Raw genomic sequence first — 25,125 nt, 5'->3', positions numbered from 1 at the left:
TCTGTTTCCCACCTACCCCAGTCTTCGGGCTTGCCAAGTGTGCAAGCACTGCCTGAGGGCTTCCACAAAGGATTTCCTTCTCACCTGCTCCCACCCATTTTGTTAAGTCTTGGTTGGTCCTCAGCTTGCTTGATATTAAAAGGTTTATTCAGGGTGCCTGAGTGGCTCGACGGGTTAAGCATCTGCTTTCAGCCTGGGTTGGTCCTGGGATTGAGCCCCATGTTGGGTTCCCTGCTCATTGGGGAGCCTTCTCCCTCTCCCCGCTTGTGCTCTGTCTCTGTCAAATAAAAAAATTTAAAAATTCTTAAAAGTTTTCAGGGCAGGTTCTTCAAAAGGTCCTTACTGGTTTGCTGACAGAACAGGGTGCAGCCAAGTCTGCAGATACAGGGGATGGCCACTGTGTCATGACGGACACCCGACCAACCACTGTACCATGCCATCCACATGAGGATGCACTTAAAAAAAACCCAAACCTAGAATCAATGAACTGTGGTACATTCACAGACCGATAGTAAAATATGTTGAAAGACACCAGTAAGTGAAAGAGCAACTGAGAATAATAGTCTGGTCCCTTTGGACATGGAGATAATAGGTGATGTATCTGTTTGGATTTTAAAGTGTGTTTTTTTTTTTTTTTAAGTTTTTATTTAAGTCATTTATCCACCCCTAGATTAAGAGTCACATGCTCTTCCATCTGAGCCAGCTAGGCGCTCCTCTGGACGCTAACAGCTGTTCCTTTTGAAGAACAGGATTGGGGTTTAAAAAACCTTTTAGGTACAGGATTCTTTTTCTTCACTAAGTCCTCTTTCCAGAGGAAAGGCCAGTGCACTCAGAATGTACTCTCTCCCCACCATTCCTTCCTGCCAGCCTCAGAGGACCTGGACACAATACAAGGACCCTGTACCCCACAGAACAAACCAGAAGGCACAATTCTAGTGGAAAGGAATTCAAATTACCACTAAGTTTTCATTAAAAACTACAAAGGCCAGAAGACAGAGGTAGTAACATCTTTAAATGATGAAAGAGAGAAAAAAAGCCTATCAATCCAAAATTCTTTTCCAATGAAAATATTCTCCAAAAATGAAGGCAAAATAAAGGAATTTTCTGATAAAATAAAACTAAGAGACCTCGCATAGTGCAGACTTACATTTCAGGCAGAAGAGAATTGATACAACATGGAACCTTAGATTTTAGAAAGGAATGAAGAACATTAGAAACAGTAACTATGTGGTAAGCATAAAAGGCTATTTTTCTTAATTCTTTAAAATAAAAAGGATGGTTTAAAACAGAAATTTCTAATATTTACAGCATATATGGATGTAACAAAAAAGATCTAATTCTACAATTAAAAGGTTTCCACATTCTCTGACCTCCTACAACATTAACTAAATATAGTTCACCCCTGAATACATGAGAGGGTTAAGGGTGTTGACCCTCCATGAAGTAAAAAATCCACATATAACTTCTGACTCCCCACAAAACCTAACTACTAACAGTCTACTGTTGACTGGAAGCCTTACTGAAAACAGTCAATTAGCACACATTTTGTATGTCACATATGTTATATGCTGTATTCTTAAAATAAGTTAGAGAAAAGAAAATTATAAAGAGAAAATACATTGAAATACTGTTATTTATTGAAAAAAATCTGAGTATAAGTTGATCTACATAGTGCAAATCCATGTTATTCAAGGGTTAACTGTGGTTAAAAATGAAAACATAAAAACAAAAAAACCACTGTTGTAATCTCCAGGCCAGTAACACATACAACACAACCTCAGAGGAATAGCTAAAAAGCCAACAGACAAATTAAAATGCAATTATAAACAATTTCAAATAATCCAAAAGGCAGGAAAGTAGGAACAAAGATTTTTTTTAAAAGAGCAGGAAAAAAAAAATCAGAAAATGGTAAACTTAAACCTATTGTAACAGTACCCGAAAAAACAGACGTCAAGGAAATACTACCAGAGATAAAAGGGACATTTCATAATACTAAAAGGGTAAATTTACTAAAAAGACAATCATAAATGTATATTCTCCTAACAGAGCTTTGAAATACATGAAACAAAATTTGACCTCACACTCCCACCACGGCAGATTTCAACATGACATTACTGAGTGGGGACTTGGGGAGAAGTGCACAGTCATCTCCCATAAGCTGACACAATCCTGCTCTATCTAGCACACCATGGTCTACACTCAATGAATTCATCTTCTTTTCAATAGTCCATGGTATGCTCACCAAATAGGTTCTATGGCCCTTGATACATTTTAAAGGACTGATGTCATACAGAGTTTGTTCTCTGACCAAAATGCAATTAGATCAGTAGTAATGAGCTACCCTGGAAAACCTCAACTATTTCTAATGAAACAACATTTCTATATGATTTAAGAGTCAAAAAAGCAATAACAAGGAAAATTATAAAATATTTTGAACTAAATAATAATGAAAATACAACCTATCAAAATTTGTGGAACAAAGGTAAAAATTCTTTCGAGAAATTTATGCCTTTATATACTTACACTAGAAAAGGTAGGAGGACATTCTGGCAATGGTCCACAAATTGATATACATACCCAATGCAATCCCCATCAGCATCCCAGTTGGTTTCTTTGTAGAAATGACAAGCTGGTTCTAAAATTCATATGAAATTGCAAGGAAACCCAAAACAACCTTGAAAAATCAAAGCTGGAGTACTCATACTTCAAGATTCCAAAACTTTCTACAAACCACAGTCATCAAGACAGAGAGGCACTGGCAAAGGACAGGCATATAGATCAGTGGAACAGAACTGAGAATCCAGAAATAAACCCATGTGCCTGTGGACAATGATTTTCTACCAAGGGGCCAAGGCCTTTCAATGGGGGAAAAGGGACTTTCAACAACTGGCGCTGGGACAACTAAGACAGGCACATGCAAATGAATGAATTTTCCACCTTATACTATAGAAACTCAAAATGGATCAAAGACCTAAACATGTACGCTAAAATTATAAACCATGTAGAAGACGACATAAGACTAAATCATGACCTTGGGATTAGCAAGGGATCCTTAGACATAACAACAAAAGGAGAAGCAACCAAAGGGTGGGGGGGGGGGGGGGAGTCAATGAATTGGACTTCATCAACATTTAAAACTTTTGCATCAAACAATCAAGAAAATGAAAAGTCAATCTACAGAATGGGAGAAAATATCTGTAGACCATGTATCTGATAAAGTATTTGTGTTTAGTATAAAAAACCCTTACAATTCAATAAAAAGACAACCCAATTACAAAACAGGCAAAGGATCTTTCTTTTTAAAGATGAGAGAGAGCAGGGTGGGGGGTCAGAGGGAGAGGGACAAGCAGATTCCACACTGAGCATGGAACCCGACGTGGGGCTCGACCCCGGGACCCTGAGATCATGATCTGAGCCAAAATCAAGAGTTGCTCAACCCTGTCACCTCGGCGCCCAGGGCAAAAGATCTTAATTGACATTTATTCATTCATTCATTCATTCATTCGGGGCGGGGCGGGGGGGGGGGCAGAGACACAGGCAGAGGAAGAAGCAGGCTCCATGCAGGGAGCCTGATGCAGTACTCGATCCTCGGTCTCCAGGATCACACCCCGGGCTGCAGGCAGTGCTAAACCGCTGAGCCACCTGGGCTGCCCTTAACTGACATTTCTCTAAGCAAGGTATAAAAACTGCCAATAGACACATCATTAGTCATTAGGAAAACATATCAAAACCACAATGAGTAATACTTCACATCCATTAGGATGGCTGGAATCAAAAAGATACCAAGTGTCGGTCAGGATATAGAGAACCTGGAACCCACACACACAGCTTGAGGGCAAGTAAAATGGTACCACCACTTTGGAAAAGTTATGCAAAACAGTTAACTTAGAGCTACCATCTGATCCAGAAATGCTGCTGCTGGGTATCTACCCAAGAGTATGAAAATATATGTCCATATAAACACTTGTTCACAGATGTTTAGAGCAGCACTATTTATAACAGCAAAGAGGCAGAAACAACCCAAATGGTCATTAATTGATGAACAAAATGTACATCCATTCAGTGTAATATTACATAGCCACAAACATGAATGAAATATTGATATATGCTACGACATGGATGAAGCTTGAAAACATGGTAAACGGAAGATGCCAGTCACAGAAGACCACGGGATTAGTCTGCTCAGGATGCTCTAACAAAATATAGACTGTCTGGCTTAAACAAAAGATAAATTACTAGGGGTAGAGAGATTAAGAGGATGGTAACTAAAGGGTACAGGGTTTGTTAGGTCATGAAAATGGTTCTAAAATTTCTTAGTGACAGTTGAGCACATCTGAATATATTAAAAACCACTTAAATGGGTGAATTACAAGGTATGTGAGTTGTATCTTGATAAAATCATTATTAAAAAATTCAATGCAATCCCAATCTTTAATCCTGGCAGTTTTTTAGAGTAGAATTTGACAAGCTAAATATAAAATGTACAGAGGACATATAAATGTCCTCTTTATAAATATAAAATGTGCAAAGGACCTATAATAACTGGTATGTGTGTGGGGGGAGACAAAGTTGGAAGATTTATACTACCTAACTTCCAAGAGTTTTCATAACGCGACAGGAATCAAGAAACAAAAAATGAAAACAGCAACATCCCATATAAATACAGATGCAAAAAATATTTCACAAAACATTACTTAGATATCATTCCTTTAGGATGGATATATTGATCAATGAAACGATATGCTAGAAATAGAACCTTACTTATATTGTCACTTAATTTTAACAAAGGCACCAAAGTAATCTATTGGGGACAAGTCTTTTCTACACATGAGGCTGAAATAAAAATGGAAGCCATATGGTGGAAAAATTAACCTCAAGCCTATCTCACATATACAAAAGTTTACTCGATGAACTATAGACTTAAATGTAAAAGCCCAAACCATGAAGCTTTACGAGAAAAACATATTATCTTTCTGACCTAGGGAGAGGCTTCTTATAGGTCATAGAAGGCAGTAACTGTAGGAAAAAAAGTAGGTTTCCTCAAAATAAAAAACACCTTCTCATCCAAAGACACCATTAAGAAAAGGAACAGCAAGGCTTAGATAGGGAGAAATATTAGCAAAACCCATGTGACAAAACAGTGGTGCCCTGAATACAGAAACAACTCCTACAACTCAATGATAAAAAGACTTGGATACCACACAAAGGAAGAGGATGCTAGATTATGTGGCTTTTCCCTAACTGTGCTTCTGTGAAGGACAGCTTAGGGCTTTTGATATGTTCCATATGCTGCTCTTGGTAATTTAGGGTTAGGTTCTACTCATCGTATCCATTGGTCTTAATTTTGGCAACAAGGACAATGGCTCCCTGGTCTGCTAGCTCCAATACACATTGGCTGCTCTTTAGACCAAACTGGACAATGCTAATCCTGGAACTTTATCCTGCTTCCTTTAATTCAATCTACGGGTTGGTGGATATCTCTTAATTTTTTTTTACACAGAGACTTCTCAATTTTGTTCCCGGTATTGATCTGTTCATTATCTTGGACACTAGAGATTTAGCATCTCTGGTTCTGAGAAATGATTTCTATATTCTCTCTATAGAAAAATATTACAAATTTAAAAAGAAATCCCCTATTTTTAAACAATATTTTATTTGTTTATTCATGAGCGAGAGAGAGAGAGAGAGAGAGAGAGAGAAAGAGTGGCAGAGGGAGAAGCAGGCTCCATGCAGGGAGCTCGACGTGGGACTCGATCCTGGGACTCCAGGATCAGGCCCTGGGCTGAAGGCAGCGCTAAACCACTGAGCCACCAGGGCTGCCCCCCTATGTTTTTCGACAGATTCTCTAAGTCAGACATTAGGCCTCCTGGGTAGCTCTCACTCTCCAAAGTCTTGTGTACCTTTTTGTTTCACTTTCCACTATTCTTCTAACTCTATTACTTTTCTTTTTAAATTCTGAGTTTATCATTTGAAACATGAGCTCCTTTTTCATGGCATCCTGTTCCTATTTTATTACTATAATAAGCAGCTTTTTATATCTGACAACACTAATTTTTTAAGACTTTCTTCTGTTTCCTGTATTATCTGTTTCTTCCTGTTCCCTTTTATTCTGTTTATCCTGTTCTTTCACAACTATTACTCTGCATGATGATAAAGTACTGAGACACCAACCAGAAATGGCTTGCATGAAACTCATGGGCCACAGTGGGTGAGCTGGCCACTTCACTGCTGCCTTCTCTCAGGCCAATAAATGATTTGCTTTTCAGGGCTATTCATTCTTCCAGAGAACTGTTTGGTCTCCAGAACTGCCACCAGGATTCTGATACGGAATCAGACCCATCACTCTAAATGTTAACTTTGTCACAGCCAGCATTGATAGTTCCTACACACACCAACCTCTAAGTCTCCTGACCCTGAACTTCTGATGGTCTTAGTCAGTGTGTTCTACTAAATAGAAGCAACAAGTCATATGCCAGGGACACAGGGTCTTCACTGCCAAGTGTTTGGCACCTGGGAGTAGAGGGAGATGACGGGCTTTTAATTTTACAGATTACAGATCTCTCCGTCATATCCCAAGCACTAGCCTGTCTCACACGACCTTCAGCCCAATTGGAGACTTCAAATCCCGAGCCTTTCCAGTCCTGCAGTTGGAATAGTGGCTTTCCTGCCTCGTCTGCCTGAGTATCCTCTAAGCCAAGGCTTCATACATCCTCGTAATCAGTACCCTGCCTCCATTTGCCTTTCAACTGCCCAATTTTTTTTTCAAGTTTTTATTTAAATTCCAATTGCAGAATTTAGTGCTTCACTTACATATAACACCCAGGGCTCATCACAACAAGTGCTCTCTTTGTTTCCAACAAAAATTGGTTGAATTCTCACCTATGGTTTTTATTCTCTTCCAATTCATTGTCTCTATTGATCTTAAAATTCTTATACTATCATTCTAGTGATGTCATAAATGGGAAAGTCAAAATGTAATTTTCATCTGTAACCAGAAGGCCAGAAATTAGCTCCTTTTGTTTCCTATTTCTCTTGCCACTACCCTAGTTTAGAACTTATACAATATCCCAGATGGATTACCGCTACTAAGACCAAGTTGGTCTCTCATTGCGTTTGACTTCTACCTGTTTTAATCCCATTTGGTTTCCAGATTAAACTTCTCAAAATTTGTTGACATCAAGTCACTAATTCTCAAGTCACATATCCAATCTCTATGAACCTATACTTTCAAAAAGAAAACAAAAACAGTAAAACAAGTACAAACTCATACCTGCTTTTCAAGGTTCATTAAAACGTGGCATCATCCTCTGCAAATGCTACTTCCCACTTTCTCATTCGTGTCTCTCTCCAGCCAAATTCTGTAAGACTTTCATCCCTTTTTTCTCATACCTACAGTCATCCTTTGAAGTTCACTTAAATTGCACAGTTTATGACACTCTCCAACCTTGCCAGGGTCAAAATCTATCTCATCTCCCTTCTCTATCTCTTATGCAATATTACCTGTCTGCACTACTCATTATAAAATTTGTAATTAACAAGATGAGACCATCAAAATATGTCATCATAAATATTCCATCACACACACCCCCATGTGTACCTACATACTGTCTTCCACTTCACTAGGCACTTGAAATAACATATCTGAAACATAATAGAAAAGTAATTTTAAAAAAGAGACATAAGCTAGAATAAACATCTGACAGAACAGGAAAATAAAGTAAGATACAAAATCATAATATCTAAGCCAGAATCCTAAAATCTACCTAAACAAAGTGACCTATCACTTGTCCACAAAGTGACAGAAAAAACTACATTACACATTTGGAGGGCTATATGTCAAAAGTAATTTTGATTTCAGTGTATTTATCTGCAGCATTTCTAAAAGCATTCAGGTAACAACCAATTTGTAATTGTGACTAAAATACAAATATTATCAAAGTAATCAAGGAAAAGCAAAAAAATTGTTTTTCTATTGTCTCTAACAAAGATGCTTATCTTTGGGGACAAAAGAACAACAAGTGGCTAGCTATGAGCTAAAAATGGGGGTATGGTCAGGAGATCATTTCTGTTCCCTCAGAGGGATGGCTCAGAGCAAGTTCTCTGCAAGGATCAATTACTATTCACATAAAAAACAAAAATCTTACAGTTATATGTTAATTTACAACTGAGTATTTGTTTGTGTAAAGGTGATTTTCAAGTTAATATGAACAACCATTTTCTGTACAAGTATGTGTGTGTGCGCACGCACACACACACAGATAACACACAGAGGGATGTGCCCAAAAGAGCAGCTGCGAGGGCCACTAGTGTGGCCCTGACTTGGATGGAAGATGGAAGGAAAGGAGGTCTACTTTTCATCATGTGCCTTTTTGGACTTCTAAATCTTACATGATTATTGATCTGAAAAACAAAAATTCCATTTTAAAAAGTCCCCAAATACATCTATTTTGGGGTTCATATAGGTTTTTCCTCCCAGGAGCTGCAATCCACAAAGTGAACGGCTGTGTGCAACTGCGGAAGAGTCCAGCCTAAAGCCTGACTACTCCTCATGAAAACTGCTGGCCTAGGCAACTTTTACTTACTGTTTTTTGTGAAAAGGAAACTTTAGACACAAAGCTTATACAGAAGATAATAATAGGTGTATACTTTTTTTTTTTTTTTTTAAGAGGGAAGGTAGGGGAGGGGCAGAGGAAGGAGAGAGAGAATCCTTAAGCACACTCCTGGCTGAGCATGGACCCCAACGCTAGGTTAGATCTCACGACCCTGGGATCAGGACCTGACTGAAGCCAAGAGTTGGGCACTTAACCAACTGAGCCACCCAGGCATCCCTACGTGTAGATTTTTGAGGGAGCAGTGAACCACCTCTTACAAAAAATGGCACCAATTGTTCTTTGAATCCAGGCTGAGTCAGCAGAAAGGCAAGGAACACAGCCCACACATTTGGACACACTCTATACAGCTTTGACAACACACAATCTTTAGCTTTTCACAATTTTTAGCTTTGAATCAGCTGTACTATGGGGGGAAATGTTCTCAGAAAAGGAAAAAGCAGGTTCTTCATGTGTATCAGAAGCTGTTTGAGAGAAGTCATCTATCCAGGGAAACTAGTCCTTCCCTGAGTCACCCCGGAGTCAGATGTGAAGAAAGACACCGTTGGAGTATTTCGAGTGTAGCATCTGGAAGGGAAAATAATCCATATTGAAATAATTCTGAAATGGATGCACTCCTGAATTACTGGGTGTGGCCTTTTCCTGGGAAAACCACAGCCCTCACGCTTCCAGATGCTTTCTTTCCCTCTGCATGAAGTGGGGGTCCTTCTGTTGCTCTGCTTCCAGAGACCACACTGACCACGTGCCATTCCAACACATGAACAACTACGTGTTAATGCATCATTTACTTTAGATGAAGAGTATAAAAACAAAATAAATATGACGAATATTTAGAATAAAATGGGTCACATCTAAGATTACTTTTAAACCAAAAACAACTAAAATAGATTATGAGGATAAGCTAAATATGGGAATAAGAGGAAACCATCAAGAGGTAAAAATAAACTAAAAATCTAAAAAGTAATGAAATAGAAGCTCCATTCAGGAGTCAATGGGTTAGTTTTTATGTAAGGCAGCCAGAATCTAACAAACCCATATATTTAACTTTTAAAACTTTTGAGAGTCTCTTTAAAAAAGTTCCCTGGAGATTCTTCGGTAACACAGCCAAAGGCAGAAAATAGATGAGGAATGAGCAGACATGGGGTCCCTCGGCGCCGGCAGGCCAGTAAGTGGTAGGTGGTATGACAGTTTGTATTGAAGAGCCACGCCTGGTTGTGCCTCTACAACAGGCCGTACAACTCCTCTGTCACCACAGAAGTGTTCAATCATTTGCCAGGCCATCCCTCTGCATGACTGGTAGGGACAAGTCACTGAAAGGGGTCACATCCGATGCAGAGGAGTCTAAGGCAAACCCACACACGTGCACACATTCCTGCAGATGTTTCCAGAGCACCTTCCCTGCTGCAGGGACTGTAAAGGAATGGCTTGTCTCCCGCTGCAGGAGTGGTCCGCACACATCCACCTGTAAGACCAAGGAATGATGCCAGTGCTTCGGGGAGACATGGGGGACTCCAATGACTGTCACCCCCAGCACCACGCCTTCAACTCACACACCTCTGGGGAACCTCTCCACGAATTTTAGTTACCACCAAACTCACATGATTTTCATTTTCTAAAAGAGAAGTTAATTCAATTCAAGAAGCAAAACAAAACAGAACGATTTTCCACCACCACTTCTTACCCAACTGAAACTTAAGAGTGGAATTTAAACAGTTAAAATTAAAATCATTAAAAATGATTTGGAAAGACAACACCAGAAGTTGCATTTAAAACATTAAAAATACTTCCTATATTCACATGTCAACAAATGTATTACCCGTACAAATATGCAAGAGCCCCAAGACCACTTACCATTTGGTACAGTTGGTCTGTAAAGTTGTAAAAGAATCAAATTCTCACTCAGCTATTGTTAGGTATGGTTCTAAAAAGGGATAGCCCATGTAAAGCAACTTTACATCCACAGCATACTTCAAAAGCAAAGTCTGCTTGCAACTGATTGTGATTATAAAATTTGAAAATGCTCAGTGTTCTAAATAGGTGTAAGATGAATCAAATTTAAAAGGAGGGGTGCCTGAGTAGCTCAGGGTCATGCTCAGTGGGGAGTCGGCTTGAAGATGCTCTCTCTGCCCTTCCCCCTGCTTGTGCTCTCTCTCTCAAAATAACGATATATCAATCTTCAAATTTAGAAGGAAAAAACCTGAACATATCATGTTTATAGTAATAGAAACAAAAAGTTGCTTTTAGAGGCAACTATGCAATATAATTTGTGGGTTTTCTCTCAAAGATAAATATGATTTGTCAACCCTAGAAACTATTTTAATAGTATAAGGTCAGCAGTGACAGACAGACTTTTATGAGTAGGTATAACTAGGACTTCCATTTGCATAATAAAAAATAATAAACTATTTTAAAAATTTTTATTTATTCATTCATGAGAGATACAGAGAGGCAGAGACACAGGCAGAGGGAGAAAGAAGCAGGCTCCCTGCAGGGAATCCAATCTAAAACTCAATCCTAGGACCTCAGGATCATAGTCTGAGCCAAAGGCAGACTCAACTGCTGAGCCACCCAGGTGTCCCTAATAAACTACTTTAATATGCATGTTCTATACTGAAAATCTTAAAAAGCACAAAAGAACATTTGAAAATTTATCATCGGGCAGCCCAGATGGCTCAGCGGTTTAGTGCCGCCTTCAGCCCAGGGCTTGATCCTGGAGTCCTGGGATCGAGTCCCACATTGGGCTCCAGCATGGAGCCTGCTTCTCCCTCTGCCTGTGTCTCTGCGCCTCTCTCTCTCTCTGTGTGTGTGTGTCTCTCATGAATAAATAAATAAATAAAATCTTAAAAAAAAAAAAATCTCAGGGTCCTGGGATCGAGCCCCATGTGGGGCTCCCTGCTCAGCCCAGAGTCTGCTTCTCCTTCTCTCTCTGCTCCTCCCCCCACCCTCATTCATCTCGCATACTTGCATATACTAATAAATAAAACTTAAAAAAAAAAAAAGATGAAAATGTCCAAATGCAATCGGACTAGGTGGTTACTTCAAAGTAGACATGGATCATCATCAATGTACTGTGCAAAGAATTTGTTATTCTTTTGGCCCAATCTGCTTTTCTGTGAGATTTTAAGTTTCTACAAAGCTAAGAGAATTTTGCAGCAGGCAGGCCAAGGAGGTAGAAAGGCCACTACCTGGAATATCCCCCGTGTGCCCAGAGCTCCTGTAGGAGAGCTGGCAAGAGGCTAAGTGTGTCAACCTGAGAAGAATGACGCAGCAGCTGGGACATGCCCGCACAGCTGGTAGGTACTGCGGCAGCAGCAGGACCAGCATGTCCTGGCATGTTATCCCTGCAAAGCATATGCTACAGGCAGCCAAGGGCTCAGCAGATTTTACTATAGGTGGAAAAGTGCCCCCAACTCCAGGGATGGTGAACTGTGTCAAAGAACATCAGGACGGAGATTAAATATGAATCTCAAGTATGCTCATTTGTAACCTCTTGAGAGGTAAACAGCCAAGACTAGGAAACAGGAAAGGGATTCTTAGTGTACCGGTTCGGGAAAAAGACGACTTTGGAAAAAAGAGGCTAAGAAACAGAATAAACTATTTCAGCCCACAGCACTACAGGGTTTAAAAGCACTACAGGGTTTAAAAGACCAGAAACGTCAACACTGACGAGAACTTATGGAGGCATACGGGGGGAAAAAAGAAAAAAAGAAAAAAGAAAGACCTCAACCTGCAGGTTTCTCTTGATTCCAAGGGAAGGCAAAATCATGATTTGAGTGTTCACAGACCAAAATTAAAAAGGATTTTGGTTGAAGACGAGGGGCAGGTAGATCTGGGGCCTGGCAAAAACAGAAACTAACCACACAGCCTGGTAGACAGACTTGATCACATGGGCTGCTCTGTTATGCCACAAGGACCCGCACATCATCCTGCACCCCCTTCATAAATATCTGCTATATTAATCAAGACCATGCTTGTTTTGCACCAAGCATGACACCTCAAGTATGATGGTGTCAATAAACTAAATAAGAAATGACATGACTTATTTCAAGTTCAAAAGAAAGAACATCTGCTATTATCTACCCCTGTTACATATCCACCCATACAGAATGCATTCCTTTATTTTACTGCCAAAAAATCCCCAAAACACTTCACCACTGTATTGTATCTACAGTTGACCCTGGCTTGAACAACAAAAGTTTGAACTGCATGGGATGATTCAATTTAAGTGTGGATTTGTTTTCAATAAATACAGTACAGTACTATGAATGTATTTTCTCCTCCTTATGATTTTCTTAGTATTTTTTTCTACCTTGCTGTATTGTGAGAACAGAGGAAACAACACACAGAACACACAAAATAGGTGTTAACTGACTGTTTATGTTCTCAGGTTTCCAGTTGACAGCAGGCTATTAAGTTTTTGGGGAGTCAAGTGACACGCAGAGCTCGGACTGCACAAGAGGTCAACACCCCAACACCTGTGTTGTTCAAGGGTCAACTGTGTAGTATGTAAGACATCACAGAAAGTTGCAACCGAACAGGCAGGCATGCAGCGAGTAGAAAGGGCTTGAGGCTAAAACTTGAGAAGAAAAAGGAAGCCTTTGAGCAGTGGCTGGAAACAAAGTGGACTGAACTAGACCTTTCGGACTGCAGATGCTCTGGGGCTTTTTTCTTTCCAAAAATACTGTTCTCTTTCCCTTGCCATTTTGAGTTAAAAAGTCAAGAAAAACGTTTACACTGTATAATAAGGCTCCAAGAATATTTGTGTCATATTCCGAAGCAAGATACTTTCTCGAGAAAGCATGTCACATATGTTTCTCCAGCATAAACAAAGGGTAAAGATCTAGCTGTTAGCTTCCAGCCAGAGTCAGGAAGGAAAAGGATCCCTCTTTTCTCTCAACCAGCTTCCCTCTCCCCCACTTCTGACCCATTCTCCTTCAGCAACTACTGACCAGGACTGTCTGACTCTGAAGAGTGAACAGTGGGGTACACAGTCTGCTCCTCCTTCCCGGAACCCAAAGCACCTGCCAACCGGCAACGGAATCAATCATCAGCATCAGAGGTCACTATAAACCAGCCCGTAGGAGACGATCTGAAGAGGCGATTCAGTAAGCGGTTATAGGAGAGACTGAACATACACCCGGAGAGAAAACTTTAAAAAAGTTTTCTTCATAAAAAGTTTGCATCATGCAAACTGAGGCAGGGCTAGAGCTCCCAGGAGTGTTGGAGGCAGTGCTAGGTCTTAGAACACTTTAACAGAAGTGAAGATGTGCTTCAGAAAGAGGTGTCTGCTGCCCCCAAGTTCTCATTCTGACAATAATGACACTGAGACTAAAAATGCAGGTGAGGGGGGAGTGTGCTTGAGGATTTGCAATAATTAATAAATACAAGTAGACAGGGGCACCTGGGTGGCTCAGTCAGTTAAGTGTCTGACCTCAGTTCAGGCCATAGTCTCAGGGTCCTGGGATCGAGCCCTGCATTGGGCTCCCTGCTCAGTGCAGAGCCTGCTTCTCCCTCTTCATCTACCACTCCCCCTGCTCGTGCTGTCTCTCTTTCAAATAAGTAAATAAAATCTTTAAAACTGTGACTGCTACTCATAAATATCTAAAGAATTAACGTAAAATATTTCAGATTCAGGCTAGACTCTCCACTCTTAATAAATGTATGAAGCCATTACGTTCTCAAATAAAACTGGGAGGAAAAGAATGCTCAATTGTAGAGTAGTATTCCCCTCAAAATTTTAAAACTGAAGAACTACATATTATAATTATTCGTAGAATGCAAGAATTCAGTAATTGCTGCAAGCGAACAAAGTCTCTACATTCTAGAGTTCTAAAAGCCTAACACCTTGGACAAAGGACCAATCTGATTCAGCCAAAAATGACATATTAAGAAATTCCCCAGAGACAAATCAGCAGGTACATGTCCATGGTCTCCATCGGGGCTTCCTTGATTTTTCTGCACACCAGAAATCAAGCCAAGTGCCTTGTCTCACCACAGTCACAGCCCTCTTGAGTGGAGTCATGTCCTCTCATTTTTCAGAGATTCTATTCTTGAAGGTTTTCTGTATCTTATGATCTAGCAATCCCACTCCTAGCCATCTACCCAAGGTAACTGAAAACACTTGTCTACACAAAAATTCACCTATACTATTTCTAACAGCATCGTTCAGGAAGAGCCATAGAGTGGAAACACCCCAGATGGCCCATGACTGACGAGTGGATAAACAGAATGCAGCATCTACCCACACGATGCAGCCGTAGAAAGGAATGACATGCTGACACACAATATGACAAGGATGGAACCTGAAAACACTGTGCTGAGTAAAAAAAGTCAGTCTAAAAAGGCTACATACTGTGCAATCCATCAGAAAGGTCCAGAATAGGCAAATGCATCAAGGCAGAAAGTAGATTAGTGGTTGCCAAGACCCAGGGGAGGGAGAATGGAAAGTGACTGCGGATGGGTAAAGTCTTCCTCTGGGGGCGATGGAAATAGTCCACAATTAGACAATGTCAATGGCTGCAGAGCTTTGGGAATACACTAAAAACACTGTATTAAAGAAGGGTGAATTTTTTCACACCCACGTAGGGTCACACATACACAAAAGGGTGAATTCTGTAGTATGTGAGGTGTATCTCAATTAAGCGGTTTGTAAATGTATGTGCGTGTATGAATGTGTACTCTAATTAGCTTTAAGTTAATTCTGAGCTAGACATGTAGCTTCATATCTATTTAATGTTAATTTTGGGGAAAAGATTCTAAAATATCAGCATGGCTGATGGTATATTGGAATATCACAAACCAGGTTTGACAATTACTGATATACTAAAAATTTACACATGAGTCTCCACTGAACTAACAACTTTATAAACTACTAGAACCAGTAACAATCTGCTCTCTACTGAGCGTAAATTTTAACTTCTTTTATTTGATTGGAATCAAGAAACCCCGCAGGTTAAAAAGTATATCACGAGTAGGTAATAGAGACCAGGAGCTACATCTCGTGACATCTGCAGCATTCAGGCAGCCCCTTGCATACACTATGTACCACATAATGCGTGAGTGAAATGCTTTACTACCATATTTGTAAAACAAGGTCATAAAAGTTAAGACTTTTTGCTCTATGTGGTAACCCTTTAGAGGAAGGTCAGCAAACTGCCAGACAGCAGGTATTTCTGACTTTGTGAACCAGACCATTTCTGATGCAACGACTCTGCTCAGCCCCCAAAGCACGAAGGTGGCTGCAGACAATACAGAGACCCAGGCTCCCTTGCTTTAACCAGCACAGTCCAACGTAACTTTCTGCAATAACAGAACTTTCTGCAATGACAAAAGTAGTTCGCCACCTACAAGCACTTGAAATACAGATAGCATGACTTAGGAACTGTTAATTTTAGTGACTGCAAATGTGAACAGCCATATGTAGCGAATAACTCCTACCAAACAGCATTGCTCAAGACTAACCAACTAGCCAATTTCACCTCTGGTCAAAAAACTTAAAGAGTGAGTTAATTTTTAAAGTTAAAAAAGAACTCCGATTGTGTCTCAGAATGAACTGGAAAGAGGAAAACACGATGTAAAATTTCTAGCAATTCACAGATCACACTATAGGAAATAATCAAAATTCTAAGCAAATTAATTGCAGCTCAAGCAGTAGGATACGTGTAGAGTTCCATGTATCTGGATTTTGCCATACTTTGTCTGGTATATACTTGCTGGATTCCAGCTCTGAGGTCGTCCCATATCTGGTCGAGGCCGATCTGCTTCAGTCCATGAGGATTCTGACTCCGGTTCGAGGACATTGTGAGTAATATTCTGAAGTCGTCCAGTGTAGCAATCCTTATGCAAAGTACAGCTAATTCTCCATTAGATGAAAATATACAGTATCATTCCAAATTTATTCACAGCAGCTCAGAAAGGATGTCCTTTAAATGCAGAGAATGAAATCTCATTGCAGGCAGACCTGAAGAAGAAATAAAGTGAATTAATGAATTCTTTCTTGACATCCAGGGTGGGTAAGAGGGTGCCTGCCGCATAGATAGAAACATTCAGTCTACAGGCTTTAGTTGGCATCATGCTCATCTACAGAACACTTCTCTTTCTCTGTGCATACAAAATCATATGATCTACGTACACAAATATGCTTAGAGATTTAGTTTGGAATCATACGAATTCATAAGAAAAGTGCTCACAAGAAAAGCTGTGTGGAACTCTGTAGAAGCACAACTAATACTGTTGCCTTTCTTTGCCTTCTGAAGGTATCAAAACTTAAACTATGCAACTTGACCTACATAGCAATTAGATAAACCCAAAGGAAACTCCCAAAAAGAGAAGCACAAATACCTAAAAAGTAGGAAAACCCAGCCAGCACCAGCACCCCACCTGATAGTGTGGTCGGGATGGTAGTACCACCTGGTACTAATACCTCTTTAAAACTGCACGCCTTCCTAACACTTAATTTTCCCCTAAGGGGAAAGAAATGATCACTTACATTCCCTAGACTCACACACAGTTCAGTTAATTCTATCTTAGATAAGCCAGGCACCTCATACCCATCGAGATGCTCTTTTAATTCCTAGCAGCAACTGAGAAAAACTTTCTACTCCTCCCATTTTTACCTTCTCCTCCCCATATCGTGTCCACTGGGCACCATCATAGTAACTTCAAGTAAGTGGATTACTATGGGGCCAATTCAACCTTCTTTCTTCAAACCTCTACATGCCAGTGACTCACAGAATGAAGTTTATCGCCAGCCCAGACAGCTCCTCTGAGGCCCAGGCCTGGCTCTACACCCGAGTGCCCACTTCACATCCCCTCCGGCAGGTCTCTGGCTGAACTCAGGGACCGTCCCCAGCTCTACCACTCACCGGTGTTGCCCAGTTCCGTAAGGGGCAGCTCCATGTATCCACATGTCAGAAACTTGGGAATAATTCTAATGCCTCATTCCTATTCTTTCACATTCCAGTGCTACTCATTTTAACCTTTGGGGTCATGTCACATCCACTCACTACCTCCTCTTCCTCTCCCAGTGGATGACAACGACGACATCATCATCATCATCATCATCATCATCATCATCATCGTTGTTGAACACGGGGATGCCATCTGAGCAGTCTACACTCCCAGAGCGCCCCTCCCTTTGACTCACCCTCTCAAGGCTTCACACAGCAGTTGAGTCTAAAACTATAAATCTGATTAGGTGTTGGGGAGTCTAGCTGGTGTGAGGCAGGGAAATCCTGAACAAAGCACCCCCAGATCTTCTCTTTAGGAAAACTCGAAATAATTTACTAGAGTTGTTCTATACGAGATTAGCAATTTTAATACCACGGCCCAACACCAACACAGTTACCCACAAAAGCTGCAGCCCCTCTCACACCTGAGCAAGGGCTATAGCCCGGGCCCCCAGAAGCCAGCCCTGCCTGGGGCCCTGTGGGCTACAGCTGCTCAAACCACTCACTCTCTACAAGATCTTTCTATCTCTTCATGTGACTCTTACAAAACTCTCCCCTTTGGCCCCCGGGCACAGCCACGCAGGCTTTTCCCTCCTTTCCAGGCCATGCCAGTCCCCTTCTCACTCCTGAGAATCTCTGCATCTGTTGCATGGGCCAGTGAGCCCCTGTGCTCATTCTCTACCCACGTTCATTTGGGGCAGGCTTACCAGGAAGTCCCGGATGAGGCTTGCTCCCTTCATGGGACTTCTCCTTCTTAACTCTTATTCCTGGTAATTCCAAGCCTGGGTCTCTCCCTTCTCTGGTGAGAAGGATTCATGGCACAGAGACCATCTCTTTTGCTCACCACAGTATCCTGAAAATCTCATTCAGAGCCTGGTGCATATAGGTCAGTGTTTTGTATGAATAAATGAAATAATAAATTGAGGAATTCAAAAGCTGGATGTTTTTTACAGGATTTAGAAATAATGAAACATCACTATTATAAAGCATCTGAACTTACCCCCAAGTCCCTCGTTAGAATCTCCATTAAATTTGATCTTGTTTCTTCTAAACTTTTTCCTTCAAACACTAGATTTTAGGCTAAATTTTTTTTAATTAATTTATTTTTTATTGGTGTTCAATTTGTCAACATATAGAATAACACCCAGTGCTCATCCCGTCAAGTTTTAGGCTAAAATTTATTTCTTGCTGTTTCATTTAGTAATGTGTATTATTCTGGTCACTGCAATGTATATGTATTTTAACATGGTGTTTAAACATACTTATAAGAGTTATAAAAATTCAGTGATCATTAATATTTTATTTAACAAATATTTAGTAGGAACTACCTATGATGCTAGGCACTATCATAGGCACTATCTTATGTATTATTAATAGTCAATCAAAACAGACATAGCACTACTGTTGTGGAATAAAGCAACTTCTTAAAAGCTAACCCATTAACTTCTGGTATGTGACATACTTGTAAACTGAAAAATTTATGTACCAAAAATATTCGCTTAGAGCCAATGACAAGAGGACTAGAAGTAACCTTAAAGATAGTTCCGGTCCTTCTTTTTTTTTAAAAAAAAAGATTTTTTTAAATTTATTTATGATAGTCATACAGAGAGAGAGGGAGAGGCAGAGACACAGGCAGAGGGAGGAGCAGGCTCCATGCACTGGGAGCCTGATGTGGGACTCGATCCCAGGTCTCCAGGATCGCGCCCTGGGCCAAAGGCAAGCGCCAAACCGCTGCGCCACCCAGGGATCCCTCTTTTTATAGATTAGAAAAAAACTTATTCAGAGAAGTAATCAAACCTGACCAGAATTAAAATGCTGGAAAGTGGCAGGACCACAAGCAGACAGACCTCTGGATTCTCAAAAGCCAGTATTCCCCAATATTCTAGTCTGAATTTCAGGTTCTTTCATTTGCAAGGTGTCAATAAATAAGGAAACTCATTTCAGGATTTGCAAATCAATCAACATGATACATCACATCAATGAGAAAAGATAAAAACCACGTTATCATTTCAATAGATGCAGAAAAAGCATTTGACAAAGTACAACATACATTCACATTCATGATAAAAAAAACCCTCAACAAAGTAGGTCTGGAGGAAACATACCTCAATATGAAAAAGACCATCTATGAGAAACCTACTGCTAACATCATCATCAGTGCGGGGAAAAACTGAGGCTTTCCCCTTTGGTCAGGTACAAGACAAAGATGCCCACCTTTTATTCAACATAGTACTGGAAGTCCTAGTCACAATATCAGACAAGAAAAAGAAAAAAAGACTCAAATCGGAAAGGTAGAAGTAAAACTCTTACTATTTGCAGATGACGTGATACTATATGTAGAAAACCCCAAAAACTCCACCACTAGAACTGATAAATGAATTCAGTAAATTCAGCAAATCAATATGTAGGAATCTACTGCATGTCTATATGCTAATAATGAAGGAGCAGAAAGAGAAATTAAGAAAACAATCCCATTTACAACTGCACCAAAAATATTACAAATACTTAGGAATAGATTTAACCAAAGAGGTGAAAGATCTGGACTCTGAACACCATAAAACACTGATGAAAGAAACTGAAGATGACACAAATGGAAAGACATCTCAGGCTCATGGATTGAAAGAACAAATATTGTTAAAATATCTATTCTACCCAAGCTATCTACAGATTTAAAGTACTCTCTATCAGAATACCAATGCATTTTTCACAAAACCTGAACAATCCTATAATTTGTATGGAACCACAAAAGACCCCAAACAGCCAAAATAGTCTTGAAAAAAAAAAAAAAGACAAACAAAACTAGAGGTATCACAATTTCAGACTTCGAGTTATATTACAAAGTTATACACAGTGATCAAAATAGCATGGTACTGGCACAAAAACAGATCAGTAGACAAGAATCGAAAACCCAGAAATAAACCCACAATTATATGGTCAATTAATCTTGGACAAAAGAGGCGAGGATATGCAATGGGAAAAAGTTTCTTCAACAAATGATGTTGGGAAAACAGGACAGCTACATGCAAAAAAGTGAAACTAGACAGCTGTCTTACAGCATACACAAAAATAAACTCAAAATGGATGAAAGACCTAAATATGAGAGCTAAAACCATAAAAATCCTAGAAAAGAGCACAAGCAGTCATTTCTCTGACCTCAGCCATCACAACACCTTTCTCGGTAAGTCTCCTGAGACAAGGGAAATAAAAGCAAAAATAAATGATTGGAACATAAAAACAAAAAGCTTCCTCCACATGCAAAGAAAACAATCAACAAAACTGAAGGGCAATCTACTGAATGGAAGAAGATATTTGCAAATGGCATATCCAATAAAGGATTAGTATCCAAAATATATGAAGAATTGATACAACTCAACACCCCCCCCAATAATCCAATTAAAAAATGGGGCAGAAGACATGAAGAAATATTTTCTCAAAGAAGACATCCAGATGGCGAACAGATGCATGGAAAGATGTTCAACGTCATTCATCATTAGAAAAATACAAATCAAAACTACAGTGAGATATTATCTCACACCTATCGGAATGGCTAAAATCAAAAACAGAAGAAACAACAGGTGTTGGCAAGGATGTAGAGAAAAAGGAACCCTGTTGGTGGGAATGCAAACTAGTACAGCCACTCTGGAAAACAGTATTCAGGGTCCTCAAAAAATTAAAAAAAAGAACTACCCTATAATCCAGTAATGGCACTACCGAATATTTACCCAAAAATGCAAAAATGCTAATTGAAAGGGGATGCATGCACTCTTCTAATTAATGCAGCCTTATTTACAATAGCCAAATTATGAAGCAGTTCAAATGTCCAACAACTGAATGGATAAAGTAGATGTGAAATATATATGCATAATGTAATATTACTCAGCCATAAAAAAGAATAAAGTCTTACCATTTGCAACAACATGGATGGAGCTAGAGTGCATGACACTAAGCAAAATACCCCAGAGAGAGACAAATACCATATGCTATCATTCATAAGTGGAATTTAAGAAACAAAACAAGCAAAGGAGAGAGAGGCAAATCAAGAAACAGACTTAACTACAGAGAACAAAATGATGGTAACCAGAGGGGAGGTGGGTGGGATAGGTGATGGGGTTTTACAATGTACACTTATGATGAGCAGTGACTAAAGTATAGAATTGTTGAATCACTATATTTACACCTGAAACTAACCTAACACTATATCTTAACAATACTGGATTAAAAATTTAAAGTTTAAAATAAAGAAGGTTTAAAAAACAAAACAAAACAAAACAAAACAAAAAACCCCAAAAGCAAAAAACAAAACAAAAAGAAACAGAACAAAACTCAGGGAAAGACTAAAAGAGCCAAAAGAAAAACCCAGATTCACAGTCACCAGTTTTCTATTTATTAATCTTAGAAACCCAAAGGGCTCTAATTAAAACAGCCAATAGATTGAAAGAGCTAATAAATCATTCCTAGCTGCATCAATATTAAGTCCATTACAATATTTTAAAATTTAAGGAAGCCAACTTTTTAAAAATGTCTGAGATTTTTTATTTTTTTTTAAATTTTTTAAAATTTTTATTTATTTATGATAGTCACAGAGAGAGAGAGAGAGAGAGAGAGAGAGAGAGAGGCAGAGACATAGGCAGAGGGAGAAGCAGGCTCCATGCACCGGGAGCCCGACGTGGGATTCGATCCAGGGTCTCCAGGATCGCGCCCTGGGCCAAAGGCAGGCGCTAAACCGCTGCGCCACCCAGGGATCCCTGTCTAAGATTTTTTAAACTAAGAAAACCACTAAACAGCACAAAGGATAAAGTCAAGATACCACTTATCCTCTGGCAAAGTTAAAACACACTAAATAAAATGGTCAGTGTAATTTTTCTCTAAAACACCTCTACTCTTCTAGCTCAGCATCCGAATGTTCTTTATATGTTCTTTCTTCCAAATGTTCTTTATATGCTCTTTCTTCCTCTACTACATTTGGTTCCAATAATGAGTCTTACTCTACACCAAGACTTGCTGATACTCTGTAAGATCAAATATACAACCTTTTCATGCTAAAATGTCAAGTTTTACTTATCATACATGCTTTATGTCTAATTCTACACATGTAATTTTGTGCCAAAGCACACTTCAGTTTATATGCAGAATACGCTGGAAAATAAGCAAAATATATATATTTTTTAAATTTATTTATGATAGTCACACAGAGAGAGAGAGAGAGAGAGAGAGAGGCAGAGACACAGGCAGAGGGAGAAGCAGGCTCCATGCACTGGGACGTGGGATTCGATCCCGGGTCTCCAGGATCGCGCCCTGGGCCAAAGGCAGGTGCTAAACCGCTGTGCCACCCAGGGATCCCCTAAGCAAAATATTCTATTTCAAACTACTGATTCCAGTTTTCTAATTGTCCCCACCGAGTGCCCAAAATTCATACATGGTTGATCTGAGATTCTCAAAAATTCACGTCTTCATCTATTTAACTTTGTTTATTTTTGTTTGTTTATTTGAGAAGTTTGTTTATTTTTGAGAGAGAGAGAGAACTTGCACATGTGTGCAGCGGAGAAACAGAGGGCAAAACAGAGAGAGAATCTAAGCAGGCTCCACACCCAGCATGGAGCCCAGACACGGGGTTTCATCCCACAACCCTGAGATCAGGACTGGAGCCAAAATCAAGTCGGATGCTTAACCACACTGAACCACCCAGGCGCCTTGTATTTAACCCAGAAGTTTAAAGAGGTTATTTTTACCTTGTATTTTCAATATCCCCTAGGGAGCCTCCCGCCTACGTACTTAAACACTTTATTACTAATATTACAGCAAAGAAATCCGAAACTAAGTCTAAAAGAAAACAAGTGAGCATATCAGAAAAACGTTTTAAAGGTCAGACGACATGCTGACAGCAAACAGCTGACCTGCTGGTATCTAGGTGACCTCTCTGGAGCAGATGGGGGGGACGGAGTTTGGGTGGGAGATGCTTCTTAGGAATGAGGCATCTGTGTGATGGGGGAAACAGGAGCAGGCAGGGGAGTGAGCTGTGACAAAGCCCCTACAGAACTGGCACCCATCCAACGGGGAGCACTGCAATAAGCACCGTCAAGAGTGTTACATGCAAGGGCACAGGGCCTGGCTGGCCCTCCTGCTGCCACTGGGCTCAGATGCTCCAAGAGGGCCAGACCTGGCAGCTCTTTGTAAGATTGCTTGGAGTGATAACATACAACACAGATTATCAGAAAAGATGGGCTTATCTGTCAATGTTGCAACTTCAGAAATATACCACTTTACAAAGTATGAAGCCTCTGTCTCATGACCAGGCCATCAAAACCGTGGATAGCCTTAAGCAGACTTCACAAAAAATCAGCTGCGAATGGTTTTTAGGTAAGGGGTAAAATATTTCCCCAATAAATCATATTATGTAGCCAAAAAACTCTGGAGGCCCAAAAAGCCAATGGCTATCAAAAACAATGGACAAAACTAAACAAAATATATACTTAGGAAATTATGTAGTTTTCAAAAGTACCCTGGTACAGTAGACCTTTGAAACGACAAGGTGTACCATCTGTGGTCACTGACACCCAGGAGTTAACACTCAAGTTTTCAGACACAGATTCTGCAGGTTTGTACAGGAAACCAGGGCACAAAATGCCACCAATCACGGGCAGAAACCAACAGCAATGCTGGCTGGACCTAGTGAAGCCTCAACAATCACACCACGTGCACACATACAATTCTACTTCACTTTCATCTCTGCCTTGGAAAATAAAGATAGTGGAATGGAACACAAGGTAAACAGGTCACATAGGAACAGGGAGGTTGTATATTTAAGGACTTCTCTCAGAGACTGTGTTGTTCCAGACTGAAAAGTAATAGAATCCATAACAAGCTTTCTAAAAAAACAAAAACAAAAAACAAAAAAACAAGCCTTCTAACAGTTCAAACTGTGAACTAACCAAACAGCCTATTTCTCAAGAGTTAACGGTACACAAGACTCCTTCACTGACTAAATAAACGACCTCCAAGAATCTTGAAAAATACATCTTCTTTGATATTAGTAATTCAGAGTCTTATTAGTAATAAAAGGGCTTCTAAGAAAAATGAGCACTTACAACAGCCTTCCACTGAACACTCATCAGAGCATCAACTGAATAGAAAGGTTATGGGAAATGCTAGCTTTAGTGAAGTATTTTAAATCATTTTGTTTACTACAAGACTTCAGAGGCCTTACTAAGTGGATATACCTTATGAATCGCCATCACAGTAACAGTTTAAAGCCTTTCCCACTCAGGCTGACTTGGCCACAAGAGTATTTTTTTCCCCAAACCTATCTCAGGACAGGGTTTTAAAAAAACAAAACTAAACAAAAAACCCACAAAACTATGTTTTCAAGGAACAACAGAGCTTTTCTTTTTCTTTTTTTTTAAAAAGATAATTCTGCACCAATCCCTACTTATTCCTAACATTCTTGGATCAACCAGTTTTACAATTTTTTCTTTAATAATGAAATATACCTCACACTTCACTTGATGAAATAACACATCCTTGTTTTTGTGAGCTAAGATGCTATTGTTCAAACTAGTCCCCTGTTAAAG

At 39.8% G+C, this 25,125-nt stretch overlaps 1 protein-coding gene across 5 annotated transcripts in view; it reads right to left on the bottom strand.

Moving 5' to 3' along the window:
• Nucleotides 1–25,125, bottom strand: part of CUL1 (cullin 1) — a 99,822-nt gene that overhangs the window by 46,996 nt on the left and 27,701 nt on the right. For all 5 annotated transcript variants that reach the window (XM_041751868.1, XM_041751866.1, XM_041751865.1 and 2 more), the window contains one exon: nt 16,269–16,569. In XM_041751868.1, coding sequence (XP_041607802.1) covers nt 16,269–16,408 — 140 coding nt within the window. In that variant the 5' untranslated portion in view covers nt 16,409–16,569. The remainder of the gene's footprint in view (nt 1–16,268; nt 16,570–25,125) is intronic.

Source organism: Vulpes lagopus, chromosome 4, assembly GCF_018345385.1.
Source record: "Vulpes lagopus strain Blue_001 chromosome 4, ASM1834538v1, whole genome shotgun sequence".
In the NCBI taxonomy this organism is placed as follows: domain Eukaryota; kingdom Metazoa; phylum Chordata; class Mammalia; order Carnivora; family Canidae; genus Vulpes; species Vulpes lagopus.
Note: the sequence above shows the minus strand (reverse complement) of the source record. Positions and strands in the feature narration are given on the sequence as shown.